Genomic DNA, 16,564 nt, shown 5'->3' on the forward strand with positions numbered 1-16,564 from the left:
TTACCCATTATATATAGTGAAATTGCACTGTGGATGTACACATACATTTAATGACTGTTCTGTGTTTCAAAATTCTAATAAAACAACCAGATGCGCAGAAGTCTCTGGCATCTGACTTTTTGTGAAACACTCTCTACAGCCATCAGATTATAAACTTGGATTACATTCAACCTGCCTGCATATAATCCTCAAAGCTACGAGCATTATCGAATATGTTACTATTGCTTTAATTTGTTGGAACAACAATACAGAGCTTATGAGACATCCTTTTAGTGATGTAGGCCAGATTATAGTTCATGGTATGTTGAAACAACATACAGCCTATACACCATAGCCTTGTTCTAAAATATTACAGCATATAAAATAAATGCAGGGACAATAATAAGGGAACTTGGACTCTTCCCAAAGGTAAAAACTGCTGAAAGAGGTATACTACCTTGGGATACACAAATATTATGATCACAGCAGGGAATGGAGTATAGCCTTACTATATACAAGTCTATCAAATAGCCTTTAAATCTGGTTGATTTTCTTACTCAGCCAACTATGCCTTGATCCTCATTTCCAGAGAACTGTGACTCAAGCCTGAAGTGAAAATTTCCAGGTATTACTTCCTCAGTAAGTATATTACTTACTTGTACCTGAAGTATGCTGTGTATAAACTGCCCTGGTTTATCTCAAGGATGTACTTACCCTTCCTCTGTGCCCTGCCACAGCTATAAACGAACCCTCATGCACTCACACAACACAGACTTCATGACTACACCGACATCCACAATGTCTAGCATGAGTTTTGGATGAATCACCTGGAAGAATTTTTATTAAATCCAAGTGCCCTTTGTATTGTAATTAACATGGAAAAGACTAGGAAGTGTCCCATTAAGTGTCTTTTCAAATATAAATATTAATAATATAAGATCACAGAACCAAGACTTGAAGTTATATTATTTATCTAGTGAACTGTAGCTGCTGCTTTTTTTTTTTTTTTAAGTTGGGTAGAAATTATACACATAATATGAGCAAATCTGCTATTGTTATGGAAAGATTTAAAATTATTTTCCCCCTGTAGAAACTCCATCATGTTACACTGCTAGACTTTCTACAGTGCTAGAATGGCAAAGTTAGGTTAGGGTAACAAATCTAACTATAGACACAGTATCATAAGAAACTAAACCTAAAGTACACCAGTACAGAGTATTTTTCTTGCATTAGGACCTGCAGAAGCCTGAAAAACTTTATCAAAAAGTGTACTGATTATAATGCCTCGCTTTTTATAATGGGAACAGTGTGATGAATAGAAGTATCTGTTAATAAGTTTTAAAACAGAAATTCCAACCACATGGCCCAGAGAACAACATATCAGGGAGCCAAAGAATGACCTGGCAGCACCATTCAGTTTGCTACCTGAGCAGCGGTAGCACCATTAAAGAAGGCATACACCGTAATGAAACCCTCTTCATACAGGCAGCAATTGAAAGAACATTGTGTTACCTTCAGGGGCTTTATTTCCCAATTCCAATGATTAAAACTTTATAATAAACACCACAAAAGGGATAAACACTATTAACTTGCCCACATCTAACCTTCACTACACAAATTCAGTAACAGCAGTCCTCTGATAAATGTCATGTGGCATCTATGTGTTCAGCAACCACTGAACATACCTGAAAAAGAAAAAAAGAATGAAATACAATAAAACTCATCTCAAATTCCTATGCCAGGAGACCACACAGGAATACTCTGCAGGTCATCAGGAATAAAGCCAGTCTAGACATCAAATAGCCACAAAATAATTTTTAAAAATGTTTCCAGATTTAATAAATGCCCAATTTGTTGCTGTGTGGAAAGGAAATTTTCTCCTATTTAATCATGTCCAGCACAGTCTAAAGGCCCACAGCTGGCATAAGGTTGCTTTTTCAGTTCTTAACAATTCTCTTTGCTGCTAACACCACACTTGGTACCAACGTGATCGTTCTGAATAACAGCTTTACAGGAGGAAAATACTTGAGAGATGTTATCATTTTTATTATTATTGATCTCAGATTAGTTACTATCTGACTGCAGACGTAAAAAAATCCCGCATTAACTTTTTCTGGGAATAAATGTGTCATTATCCAGTCATTCAGTGACATGTCACTATGTAGCAACTAATTTTCTCAAGTAGAAAAAACTGCAAACCAGCAACAAAAAGAACCAAAAGGACATAATTCTTCTGCCTAGCAAGGCAAGTTGGAGCAACACAGATTTATCAGGGAACTCTATTTTTTCTCACTTGCAGGTCACTTTTCAGAGCTTAGGAAGAGAACTAGAAAGTAGCATGCCTTCTGCATTTCATGTCTGTTACAAATACTGTCAAGAGAATCCACATTTTAAAAGCACACTCTTTTCTGACACATGTAAATCTCCTCTCAGGTTGACACTATAACCTTGGTTCCAGTCTCCATTTTACAGAGCCAGAGCTACAACTGTCTTTTCACATGATGGCATTTTAATAGAACAAATGAATCTGTGGATGCACATTATTACAACAGGGACAAATTAACATACTGCTAAAGCCTTTTGTGTAAATGATACAGAGTAACCCATTTTATTAGCCATTTTTTTTTATTCTTGTCTGTTTACTGAGGGAAAAAAAAGAATTTCATGGTAGGAGGAAAAAAATAGAGGCTTAGAGTAAAAGAACTTGTTTTGAAATGAGAAACAGATGTGCAGCCTTAGTGTTATATTCTTTTTAACAGCATTCTTCACAAAGAAGTCTCAATTGCTGGGTAGAAAGACATTCAAAAAGAGAATCTGGCTCCAGGATCGCTGTATAGCATAAAACTTAATAACTGGTTAAGTAAAAATACAAAAAAACAAACTCCTAATCCCAAGAACCTGACCACTGATGTAAAATTGGCTCACGTTTTATGCCTCATTTCTGTCACATAATTTTTAAACTTTTTACCAGAATTTACATTTGTTTTGGCTTTTTTGTTTTCCAAGTAGTTAGCATCTGTAGAGCTTGAAACTGTGTTACTGACTTTCCAGGAAAAATACAGTAAGAAATTAATGCTACCAGATTTATTGTTTACACTAAATAAGATCTATGGGTAGCCTTCCTCCAAAGCAATATGGGTGCTGTGTTTGACACTCTTCCTGGCTTTAAACACTTTCCAAAAAGCTTCAAAAAAGACAGCACATTTCCCCTCCCTGTTCTGCCTCCCCCCAAAGGGCACAGATACTTCACTAAACATTTCAGACCCAGAAAAATCACAAAATTCAATGTTCTATTTAGAAATTTTACATGCCTAGAGATATTTTGCACACTGCTACCTACCCATTTATCACAGGCAATGCAGAATTAATAGAAAACTACTGTGAGTGTTAGCATGCTGAAGAGACATTTCAGTTTCAACACCTGCTTGGAAAATAAGGAAGACATGTAAAAGTGTTGCCAATTAAACTCTTCAAAGCTCAGCGTGTCTGCTATTAGATCAGGAAGTTTAGTGAAAGACTACAATGCTGTGGAGAATGCTCCTAAGTGAGAAGAGACTAAGATGAGGCACATGAGCCATCGGGATCTTGGTTCTAAACAGTTGCACGGGCAGCACTGCTGATGTTCGAAATTTTATCATGAGACCTGTAATTCTGGTTTTCTTTAAAAACCCTCAGCTCCTAGACTCTTGCCTTTTCATGAAGTTCTGAATTTTTATTGCCATTTGGTCCTAAATTGTAAAGAAAAGCCTAATAAGGTGATACTATAATACATCTATGAAAAAAATGCAAAAAACCCAGAACTTTTCTGAAGATCACGTAATTATTGTTCAGGGACTCTACTCAGGATACAGGAAAAGACTGACACCGTTACATGACCACAAATATGACTCTTAAGACACTTCACATTTTGATAATACTTCAAGTATTACCTAAAATGTGTGTATGAATGGTCATACACACTCGTGTGTTCACACACAATTAAGCTTTAAGTACAAGATTATAAAACAAAGTTCTGAAGAAGGCTGTATTCCAGGTGCATGCTGAAGAAGGCTATTCTGGAAATATTGGAAAGTTATAAACCACAAGGCAATGGCATTTTTTGGCTCATGTCCAAATAATTAAAACACCCTCCGCATACACAATTTTCTCTTTACCTTCCCATAATCAGTATTAAAAATGAAAGCAAATCAGTATAAAATGTTAACTAATACAGTACAAAACACTGACAACTCATTTAAGAAAGAGATTGTTGTTTTAATTTAGGAACACAGTGATACAATTGTGTTTTGTCTGTTGCTATCACCTACTATGATTTTGAATTGCAACAGACAGAAAACGGAGTATTAACTTACTGAAAAATAGGCCCTGAAAGGTCTCAACAAGATTTTTTTAGCTTGGGATTCCTTGTTGCTTCTTTTGAATAATGAAAAGGAGAGAAGTAGAGGTCTTAGAAATTTAAGAGATGTCAGTTTAAGCACAGTCTTGTCAACTTAAGTTCTCGGGAATCGCATGCATTCTGAGCTTTTCTGAAATAACTTTGCTGTGTTTTATATGCAGCAACCATTTTTCCTGATACAAATTGATAAGACTAATAATACAGAAAAAACCTACAGGATTTTTATTTTAGCTACTTTCTAAAATATTTTGCACAAATTCTTTTAAACATAATACCATCTTGGGATTCCAGTCACTATAAGGACCTTCTATCGGACAGCATACAAGTTTAAGTCATTCCCTGCCTGGAAGCACTAGTAAACAGAAGTGAAAAGAAAGAAAGGGAGAAGGAGAGAAGGAGAGTAGAAGAAAATAAACATCTCCACTTTAGAGAATGAGAATAGAGGAACAAAAGAGTTTTCAAGTAGGCAATATCATTAGATCATTTGTCCTGACCTTTTTTAAAACATGGGTATATCCTTCAGTCACCTAACAGCCATCTCTTGCTCGTGCCACATTTTACACTGGATGGATATTTACAACTTTATTTATCCCCGTTCTGCTTCCTGTCCAAAATTTATGCTGATTAGCTCATCAGCAATTACAACATTTTTGGCTCCAGTTCATACTGGCATTAGTCACTACCTATTGTACAGCAACTGCAGAAAGCTCTTCTTTTTCCCCAGTCCCATCTGAGGTTATTGACGAGTTGTGCCTGGATAACCTGTTACCCACACACAGGGACAGGCTTTTATAGCACAATCCTCGCCTTTGCCTTGAAGAAACAGTCCAGAAACAGCATCCATTTTCTGCAGACAATCCCTAACGCCGGGAGTGAAGCAAGATCACTCCCCCAAATGTCTAAGAAAATGATTCTTCCCACAGAAAAGCAACTGTCTTACGCTGAGTACTGTTCTGGCTGGAGGTACAATTTGATTCTATAAAGCCTGGAGTGGTCCATCTTTGATGGGTTGACAAACAAAAAAGTCAGTAATGACTGAGTATTGCATATGAAGTAATTTATTCCATCTAGCTCTCCCTTGCCATCAGCAGTTCAACAACAAGGCATGACCTGTCACACACTAAGCACGCAAAACTATTGCTACCTTAAGCAGAAATTGCAGCTGCTCAGGAGTTCCTAAATCCAAACCTCTAGCCCCAAAATCCATGTTTGTAGACTATTTCAGAGCAGAGGATTTTATTACTTGGATGTGCAAAACAGCACTGGAGGAACAACAACATTTTCACCAAAATCACACATATATGTTGGATTTAATCAGTTTCAGTCATTTTACTGTCTTCTTAAATTCAATTTCCTTCACTTCTTTCCAATTTCAAAGAAAACAGAAGCATTTCTGCAAAGACACACATTAGGCAACCCTGTAAAAATGTCGAAAAATTGAATAAAAGTTAACTTAAACTGTTCAAAAATGTCTGCATGGCCATTTGCAAACAAAAGAACAGCCGTCCAGTAAAGTATGGCTGATGACTTGTTAAGTTTAACAAAAGAAAACCAGTATAAATGTATGCAGACTCCCCTCAAAGACTGCAATGAGAAGACTGCAGACAAGCATCAAGAAAAAACTAAAATAGTAAAAACTGGACGATACTAAAGAAGTATCTCGGGAAAGATGTAATACACATCCCTTTAATCTCCTAAGATTAAAAATATAAATCAAATACAACCAAACTATACATCATTAAATATTACAATCTAAAATTTTATCATAATTTCAATATGAGTTTATAATAAAGCAAGAAAGATTAGGGAGAAAATAATCAGACTCTCACATCATAACCCAATTCCATGAGACAACTGCTACAAGACCAGACCACAGAAGAGTGAAACATGGTTTAGTTCCATTCTCTCACTGCTGCATGTTGGCACTACTTTTTAATATGTAGAGGTAGAATTATGGCCAAAACTGTCACATGCACACAGTGCTGCACTGTATAAATTTGAAATACTTGTCTATCAAAATTATCAGTGCAAAAGAGTGCTTTGGACCATAACCTGGTATGCCTGATATTTTTCATTTATGTGATTTAGACCTGAACCTTTATGTAACCCTGCCCATTTTTTAAATTAGTTCAAATTCTTCTTACATACACTCTAACACTTGACAATTAGCATTCTTTGCACGTAACTGATATGAACACATGTCAACATATTAAATGACTTTTTAAACAGTCGTATTAAAGAATCATATGTGTTCCAGCTAGGAACATGTGGGCTTCTTTTTTTACTTAAAGCGACTCCTCAGCTTACCAATAAAAAATCTAGGCATAAAAGACAATATAGACACAGTGTGCTTCATGACTTTTGTTGATGAATATGCACTCAGCCCTTGGAATAACTGAACAATAAATAAGAGTTTAGTAGGCACTAGGTTGCAAGTATGCAAATACCTTATGGAAGTAAAAAGAACAATTACAAATTACTTCTGTCCAGCAAAACGAACAACTGATCTTTTGAGTTCCAGCGAGACACCTACAGAATTAGGTTTGAACTGTTTCTACATTCAGCAATTGTAGGATGCACATCACCACCATACCATCTCTACACATTGTATACTCTTAGTCTTTACCCAGTTCAGTATTCTTCAACTTTGTTTTTGCAATTCTTATACGACAGTCTGTCAGCAAGTATATATTTTAAGTCAAAGTATTTTAGTTTTGTTTTTTCTGAGACAAAAGGAATTCTGTACCAGCTTCACAGAGCTCTGACAAGACAGCATTAAGTTGCCATTAGAATAAATAAATAAAAATGGTATTCTAGACAGTTAGATATTGCACATGTCAATACCAGAAAACTGTGGTGATACTATCTCTTTCCTACTGATTGATAGTCCTTTACTTTGTCCTAATTGCAGTTTAAGTGTAATTGAAATGGAGGAAGAATAAATACTGAAAAAAACAACCCCCCAAAACCTCTAAGACCCATTGAATTTAATTTAAATGCAACAGAAATAAAACCTGTCAGAAATATGAATCAATTACTTTTAACAATGGCGGGGTTTATCCTCTCCTTAAAAAACAATATTTTAAAGTGGGAAATGGGAAAATTCATTTTATTCATGGGGTAGAAATTACATTAATATTTTCACTTCAAGGCTTCAATCAATTCTGATTATTTTTCTTTTAATTTAGATGATACAGATTTCTATTTATAGTATATTATGGAATATATTTACACTCCAAAACCCATAAACTCTCCCGCTTACAACTGCTTAGAATAATATCTTACATCCATTTAAGATCACCGAACAATTACTGGAACACATTTACTTCTTTTAATGCTATTTAACTTGAAGACAAGTAAACTAGTCAATACCATGGACCAGTCAGTCACACCAGCTGCTTCTTGGACCAAGTTCTGGGATTCTCTGCAACATAGCTTTGACACTACCATCTAACATGGTACACTGCCACACCAGCATAAATGGACATGCTTTTTCACTTAAACATCAGGAAACACTTAATAAATTCACTAAATAAAAGAAGTATTCTCTAAAAAATAATTTGTTTTCTTCTCTGAAGGGCAAAAGTGTGTTACTTACTACTAGAAAGGGATTCTTAATCAAGCAACTTTACTATTCCCAAACCAGAAGTAGTAACAACAGAATTCCTGATTTTCTGGAGCAAAAGGAAGAGGAAATAAAAGAAGTTTCAGAAAGTTGTATGTTCTCTGTGCTTTTTTTCTCCCTCTCCAGACACTTTCTTAATCATTTAATCAGCAGAGTTCAAAACTCTGATTGCAAAGGACACGATACTGAAGAATGGCTCCTAAAAACACTGCAGTAAGCCTTAGCTATCTGCTCCCTTGTGCCATGAAGACAAGACCCCAAACCATAATGATCTGGGGAGGAATGTTGTTTTACTTTGTTATTTAAATACATTTCCTGCACCAAGTTGTACTTAACCCCCCTACCATATCTAATGGTTGCATCTGCCACGAAGGAAGAAGTAGTCTTACATGGTGAAGACAAATGGATTGGCTAGAATAAACACAATTATCTTGGAATAGGGGCTGGATAATAAAAACTGGTTTTGATCAGCAAAATGCGAAAGGCACAAACCTCCACTTTTCAGCATTTAAATACAGTTGCAAACATGCACATTGAAAACAAACATTTTTAACACTGCACATAGAGCTGCTAGCTTGCTAAGATTTACTTATCCTGATGTCAGAAGTTTTGAAAATGCATCCTCCTCTCAGAGCACTGAACTCAAATCCTCACCCACGTGAAAATATTTGGGTGGGCGGTCAACCTCAAGACACAAACTGATCTTTAACTTTTTATAAACCATGTCAATTCTTAATACAGATAAATACATTAACAACATAAGCTAAAATGGAACAATCTCTTACCAATTTGCTGTGGAGATGCACACTAGTTTCTTCTCCTTAAGTGAAACAGTAATTAATAACAGCAAGAAATTAGTCCCTGCTCTACCTTCAACTACAACACAGAATAAGACTCAAAAAGAAAAAAAATACAAAAAAAAGGCTTCTGAATTCCTTTGTACTTGCAACATTTATCTTAATTGAAGATAACAAAAGAACAATAAATTGATTAAGAAGCAATTTCACAGATATGTTAAAAGTTGAAATGAAGACACAATAAAATGGCTAAGAGCAATTGTTCATTAAATATTTCTACCATCATCGTGTCTGGGGCAGGAGAGAAGAGGACAAGTAAACATTATCCTTCTTGTGATCTGACTGAATTTTTAAACAACCATACTTCTCTTCCATACCAGAAGAATCCAGTTTTGTTTCTTTTTTCTACATCCTCTCTTCTGTTGACGTTGGGAGGCTGTTTGGTGCAACAACCTATGTTACCTAATAAACTTCAAAAAACCCCCATCCCACAACTCTGAACTCTTACAACGTAACAGTGCTAATGCATGGGAATGTCAAGCTGCTTTCTGAATTTTGGAAAACGGCATGATTTAGGATTGAACATGAAAACACATTCTATCTTCCTCTGTGTTCCTTCCATTTACAACCTTTACTGTGGAGCTGTTTTGTGCATGGCAGTTTACTTGGCACGACTGCCTTCAAGCAGGATTAGCTATGATGTTTCCAGTCATGATGGACTAAAGTCTCCACTGAACTACACACACTTCATTAACATGTATTTTTGTGCAGATGTAGGACACAGATAATGAGCTCTCTCCCACCTTACTAGATTTCAGTGGTGGTGTGTTTTTAAGTTCCATTTTTCAATTATCATCCATCCTGTCTGTACAGACACCTCCTGACCTTCTCCAACGCACAAAACTGAACATATCACTGATTCCACACCCTTTCCCCTGTTCACAAAACAGGGTAATGTTTAAAGTTAAAAATTAAAGTTATTTTAAGATTTATGGGGTTCTTGATCACATTTGCCCTCCTCTAAGGGAACAAAATTCCATCATAATTGTTGCATTACCATGGTCATAATTTCTTAGTGTGTGATGTAGCATTCTTAGTATACATCACAGCTTCTTTCTGTTAGTATCCTTTTACTTGAGATAATCTACATTATATTTTGTTGTACATTGTATATTATAAAATTCAGTATTTTTCAAATAGTAAGACCAGGCATTATTTTCAAGAATGCACATCTTTCAGGCAACCAGCAGTAAAACCATCCTCACCGTGACTAATTTTGAAAATACACATTATTTCAGTTCTCTCATGGAATTTAAAATTTATCCCGAGATGTAAAGACTGCCAAGATTTCAAAAGTTATGGGCAAGATAATCCTGCCTCCCGCTCCCCCCAGTGTTAAAAGGACATTTTTTCAAAGAACAAAGCCTAAAGTGATTAATTTCTGTAAGTCACTTATCATAAAGCACATTTCTATACCACCTTAAGAGTAAGAAAAGCGTTACATTTAACTCAGTATGCTGAAAATATGCCTAGGTATATTAATGATGCATTCTTTAAGTCTGAATGAAATCTATCCAATATTAATACAGAGGCTCCACTGTACACAGAAGTGTCAAATGTTAACATATGTAAATTCAGGAAATAAGGAAAGTTATAAATGGACTCAGTTACATAGAGTTAATATTACAGCACAGCTACAGAAATAACTTTTTTAAAACATCATTTTGATTTTTTGCAGTGTTCATTCCTGAAGGACAAACATTTCTCTCCATTTCCTCCATTATTTCTGCAAGCTATGCAAGAGTTAGCTTTTTTTAGTGCAGGAAAGACCAAGGCTTTGTTTCTCCCCTGACTTATACATCTCTATTTAAGACCAACACAATACTTAACTGAGAAATTTATAGCATAAAAAAAAAGAGTTTCACTGACAGACTGTACAATATGGTGTTACTGGGAGAAAGCAAATACAAAAGTCTTTTCTCAGTGCAGCTAGGGCAAATATGAAAGGTCTTGCGGCAATCAAAATTAAAATTATCTCAACTGAAAAAGATCAGTAGGTTACTGAATAGTGCAGGTTACTGTCATAACTGACTGGAACCATTTAAAGTAAGAATGCATGTGAAGAAGTTAGCAGATGAGAACAATAAAAACATTGTTATGTCTACATGATGATAGATTTCAAAACTGAAACATTCATAAATAACTTGCGCAACAGAGGCACTTAGTAAATGCCACAGCAGAAGTGTTTAATGTATTCCTAGGATGTTAAAAAGGGAAAACATCTGCAAGGGTAGGGAACCATCTTGACTGAAAACAGAAATTGTAACATAGTGCCCAGAATACCGTACCTGATCCTAGTGTCCACCCCTTCACAAAATGCAATAAAATTGAAAAAAACTTTCAAAGTATGTCATAAAATTATTCCGTAGTTAAAAAACTGAGTAGTTAAACTATGAGTTGAGCAGCTCAATTTTTTAGCATACTGAATAGAAAGTTGAGAAGGAATTTGAAAATTAGTAGGGAGACTTATGCTGCTTTGGTTTTTTGTTTGTTTTTAAATTTGATAGTGGACATAATTACACATCAGCACAACCTTAGCAGGGGAAGGAGAGAAATATATTTAAGGAAAATAAGCTAGCGTTGTAGCACATGGATGATAAATCTGAACTCTGGAGGAAATAAGATCTGTGAGCTATATGTGAAAACAGGGGGCATCTGTATATCCAAGTTGGTTAGCAGCAATAATCTTTTCTGACATTAAACTGAATCTATGAGGTCTCCTGGCTCATTTCATGACGCACAAGGAAGAGGGAGGAGCAACAACAGAAAATTTTCATTACCCTTATTAAAATATAAACACTGGCAGTTTTGCATTAAGAAAGAGACATCGTTTAACATTCATGTTTCAAGGCTTTAGCCAGTCACTTGCAAGGATTGGGTAGTACAGGACCAGAACCACTTCACTTTTCTATAGGACTGTAATGCTTCTCACCATAACATTATGAGAAAATACCCCCATTTTGCTGCCAACAGGATAAACAGGGAGCTTAATTAGCACAGGAACTAATAAGCTTAACATTCTCATTCTGTAAGCGAAGCAGTTACTACAAATAAATATCTATACTAAAGATTTTTGTATTTGGACTTTGGACTCTCCCTTCCCATAACAGGACCAGTTTGATATGAAGAAGTGCACCAGAAGGGCTTCCACGGCCCCTCTGGCACCACTCAAGGGGCAGCGCAGTGCCACCCAGCTCTGAAAGGGGATACTTTCCATTCTAGCACAGCTCGCACGGAACCAGAATAAGACAGAGGGGGAAATCACACAAAGAAAATTTGGCCCAGAATAAAAATAGATTGGCTTCCTGCTGTGACCATCCCCAAATTCCTGAACAAATTGCCTGCGGGAAGCTTCTCTGGCATGCAGCCTGTTTAGGACAATTCTGGGTAAGGAATAGCTGGCTACTTGGACGTCTGGTATCTTTGGCTTCAAAAACAGAGAAATGAAGTCATGACTGTGGGTCAAAATGAAATGGAATCTAATCTCTAAACATGTAGATCACTAGTGGCTTCTCCTAAGTCATCCAGCTGTACTGGAAGGCTTAAGAATGTACTAGAATTCTTTTGAAAACTCCCAATTCATTAGTTTTATGTTTTAAGAGTTACAAAGTGACAGAACTCAAGAAAGAGAATGTTGACATAAAAAAGAAGAAAATTAATAAAGTACCAACAAATTTAACTACATCAGAAAAGCCACTTCTCTCCTGTTCTAGAAGTTTGAATCTACAGTAGATCTGACATAGGTCAGGATGAAATTATGCTAAATCGCTGCATTAAAAAAAAAAAAAAAACAACCAACAAACCAACCTACAGACTACAATTAAATTGTAATTGGATTTGTCATTTCAAAGTATTAGCATCAGATTTCCAGATAATAGAGGGTGACATACTCTTATGCTAATAAATAGAAAGTTAGCAAAGTAAACAAACGCTGTGCTTCTACTGTAAGGAAATACATGCACCAATGAAGCAACCTTTTCAGCAGAGAAGTAATTTAATACCCAAACCACATGAAAAGTGATCTCTCTGGGAATAGCACAGCTGCTAAAATCCAAGTCAGTTTTTATTAAATCAAGTCTGTTTATGTAAAACAGGTCTCTCTTAAAATGACCTCCAAAAGAAAATTATTTGCTAACAAAAAGTTGATACCTGCATTTATCTACACTGATATATGTTTTTATTGTTTTTGTATATCAGTATGTCCTGGATTGGAGATAAAAAGAAGTAAAAAAAAAAAAAATAAAGAAGAAGAAAAAAGAAAGAACTTATTCTAACAGCTTAACTTCTCAGCCTCCACCATCATAAAGTTTTAGCTACTGCTGAGATTACAGCTATTCAAGAGGGTAGATATCTGTTTCTAAAAATAACAGCAGTTTTAAGTTTGGTGCTTCAACTTTTGAAAGAAGAAAATGGACGTCAATAGTCCTTCAAAACTTGTCTAATGTACCCAGATAGCCTTGAAAAATAAAAGGAGTAGTGTAGAAGAAGAAATTGTGCAAGTCCTCAAAAAACCAATAGTGCCTCAAAAGTTTTTGATAGCTGGATAGTAAAGGACAAGAGCAATGAAAAAAGCAGGAAGAACCTCTTGCAGTAAGTCTCAAGGTACATAAAAGTGAACCAAATTAACGGCACTCCCAAGCAGTCAAAATCATGAGTCAAAACCTCCGAATCTTCATATCAAGATATCCCAGTCAAAATTTCTTGAACTCTCACTAAATGGCCATAGAAAACTTGCCAGAAAAAACTCTTCAAGGCCACGGTACAGGAAAACGTTCCAAGACTGAAGAGGAGGCCTCACACAGACACATTAGTGGGCTGCCCCAGTGTTCTGGCAAGACACAGCTCGGATCCAAGCAACAGCTGTAAATCTGTTGGGTGACTCAGGACTGTCAACGCTAGCATCAAAATGAAACAGCCTTTTCCATAAAGAAATGTTATGGAAGTAATTTTTTTTCCTTAAGTGTTCTTTATAGGTTTGTTTTGTATCATAAAACAGAAATTTAGACAACTTTGTGTATTTGTAACAATACTAAGTTCAGGAAAAGTACAAAGATATATTTATTCATCGGACATAGGAAATGATTTCTTAAAAAACTAAAAACAATGCCAAATTTTTTCCCTTCCTACAAAGCTAAAAGATACTGACAGTATTTATGCGATAAACTTTTCAGAAATATGTTGGCCCTAGTCTCTGCTTGGTTTCTTTAGCGAAATAGAATGTTTGCATGGAGGCAGCATGCTAACACATGAAGCCACAAAAATTCGGAAAACAGCTAAAAAAGAAGGGTATGAGGGGAAAAGAACTTTAGTTGAAGTGACAGCACAGATTCCAAGCCCTAAAGAAGCAGGAGAAAATGTCAAATACAGAGCAGTCCTCGGCACCCCAAGACTGACCTAGAGCAAGACCATTCTGTACATTTAGATAAAGTACAGACAAACTCAGACTTACTTTGGTTGAACAGGCTGTGCACTTATGAAATGCCAGGCTGACTGGAAGAACGTTGTCAAATCTTGATAAAAATCCACGGATCTGGAAGATGAAAAAGATTACAACACTATTTCTACAATCACGAAAAACATCTCCAAAATTCAATATGAACTGGACACATACATTCAATAAAAAGATGAAGATCTTCTATAACTAGGGTATTACTGTTCCAACACAGTGACCCCCAGTAACACCTGCAGATAATTTATACTCAATATATATTGCTGGTTTTCTATCTATAGATATAAATAATGGCACAACTATCTAAATGCAACACTATTTAAGCATAAATAGAGGCACAGCACCACCTGGAGTTTGACTGTTCTGATTGCAAAATTTGATCAAAAATAAAGCATCATGGTATAACCAGCTAAATATTTTTTTTCTCATCCCTATAACATATAAGCCAAAACCTTACCTGTCGCACATTCCTAAAATATGTTCTTAATATGGTGCTATGGGTACATAATTTTAAAATTCCAGACCATTTTTTCTGGTAACACAGCACTGAAAACACTTTGCAGCAGGGTTTGATCATATGGGCTATAAACTATTCGGACCATTGATCATCTTTTTTTATTCTGTGGTTTTCCAGGTCTACTACAATGAAAAGACATCACTAAGAACATAATTTAAGCAGCTATCCAATACAAAAAATAATGCCTGAATTAATATTTAATTCCATTATGGAAAATACTTCCGATATGCACTCCATACATTTAATGCAGTTGAAACCGCATAAACCTTGGAAGCCAGCAGCAATTTAAACAGTATTAACACTAAGGTATTTCTGCAGAAACACCAAGCCATACATAATGTTAGAATACAAAAATACTGCAATTTTTAAACAAACCCCACACCCAGGACAAGAAAGAAAACAAAATCAAGTCTTTCGGATACCACATTGCTTTGTATTTATGTTATCCTAGGAACTCCAAGACACTTCCTGGAAATAAATTCAGTTCATTTATGACAGGCTAAGACTATGAGTGTGCAACATCTATTACCCAACAAAGGAATACCCTCTTAATAAAAAGGACTGCTGCATTAATTAATTTTCTTCTTCCACAGAAGTGGGCTAACAAATGAACAAAGAACAACACAAAGAAACACATCAGAAAATAACAGTTAATTTTAGACCCCTGGAGACAATATTGCACTCACTGAGCTGATTATATGGGTGACTGCTAAGAGAGATCAGCAGTTTGTAAAAGGATCAGATGTCACAATATTTGAAACAAATTGTATATTTTCATTTTATACCTACTACTAAAGTTATACTTGTGTTAGAATGTCTAAAAGTGAAGACATTCATGATAGTCACTAAATGTAAATGTAAATACAGACACAGGGTTGACAGAAGTCATAATTCAATGAAAAGTGTTCTGATTAAAATCCATATTTGAAATGGATCATATCTCAAATCACAGCCCAAAACAGAAGAATAACGCAAGTAAAAACATATAAGGGTATAAAACAAATCAGACTGGACTGACTGGACAGTTAACATTCACATCATCAGGAAATACATGAACTGTGAGATCATTATTTTTCCCGTAGACACAGTAAACTTTCTAAAGTTTACTAGGAAACATTCTAAAAAAAAAAAATTACTACAAATGTAAAATTTCTAGCTTTTTGCTGAGGGGGGGTAGGAGTGGGATATAACTTCTTCACTATTGCTTTTTAGGTGTTAAGAGAATGTTCAGATTAGAGATCTGTTTCCCAGAGGTCTGGAGCATAGTCACCATTTTGAAACAAAGTCACTTTGTATGTGTGAGAGTCACAAAGATTCAACTGTCAGAATTACTGAAGTTATTTTTCAAAATAAACTGACCTAGCATAAGTAAAATATCTTTCATATTATCATCCCATATGATCTCAGGAAACATTCTGATAATTACAGAAAACTACCTGGAAATTATGACATTCATTTTTCAACTAGAAAGCAGTAACTTCTCCAAAGACAAATCAGCAGGGAGTACCTGGATCATCAAATGCATGAGATTTAGATTTGGCTTTTCCTTCCTATTTGAGACACAAGAGATCCAAAAACCTCCCTGGGATACACTGCAGCTGCTGGCCCAGGCTGGCCCTGGCTGATGACAGCATTACCATTTTACCTACAGATAACCCCACACGATAAGGGAGTAACTTAGTTAAAGGAACCTGTCAGTCATTAAGGAAGTTACCAACTTACCAATTAGTGCCAAAGTTGG

General features: G+C 35.7%; 1 protein-coding gene across 7 annotated transcripts in view; it reads right to left on the reverse strand.

Annotated features, from left to right (window-relative positions):
• Window positions 1-16,564, reverse strand: part of ATG7 (autophagy related 7) — a 122,602-nt gene that overhangs the window by 74,149 nt on the left and 31,889 nt on the right. For all 7 annotated transcript variants that reach the window (XR_008747351.1, XR_008747350.1, XR_008747349.1 and 4 more), the window contains exon 17: window positions 14,307-14,387. Coding sequence is in view for 4 of the 7 variants with exons in the window: in XM_055804946.1 (XP_055660921.1) it covers window positions 14,307-14,387 (81 nt within the window). In the remaining 3 variants the exon portion in view is untranslated. The remainder of the gene's footprint in view (window positions 1-14,306; window positions 14,388-16,564) is intronic.

The sequence above is a fragment of the Falco peregrinus genome, chromosome 5 (assembly GCF_023634155.1).
Source record: "Falco peregrinus isolate bFalPer1 chromosome 5, bFalPer1.pri, whole genome shotgun sequence".
Lineage (NCBI taxonomy): Eukaryota > Metazoa > Chordata > Aves > Falconiformes > Falconidae > Falco > Falco peregrinus.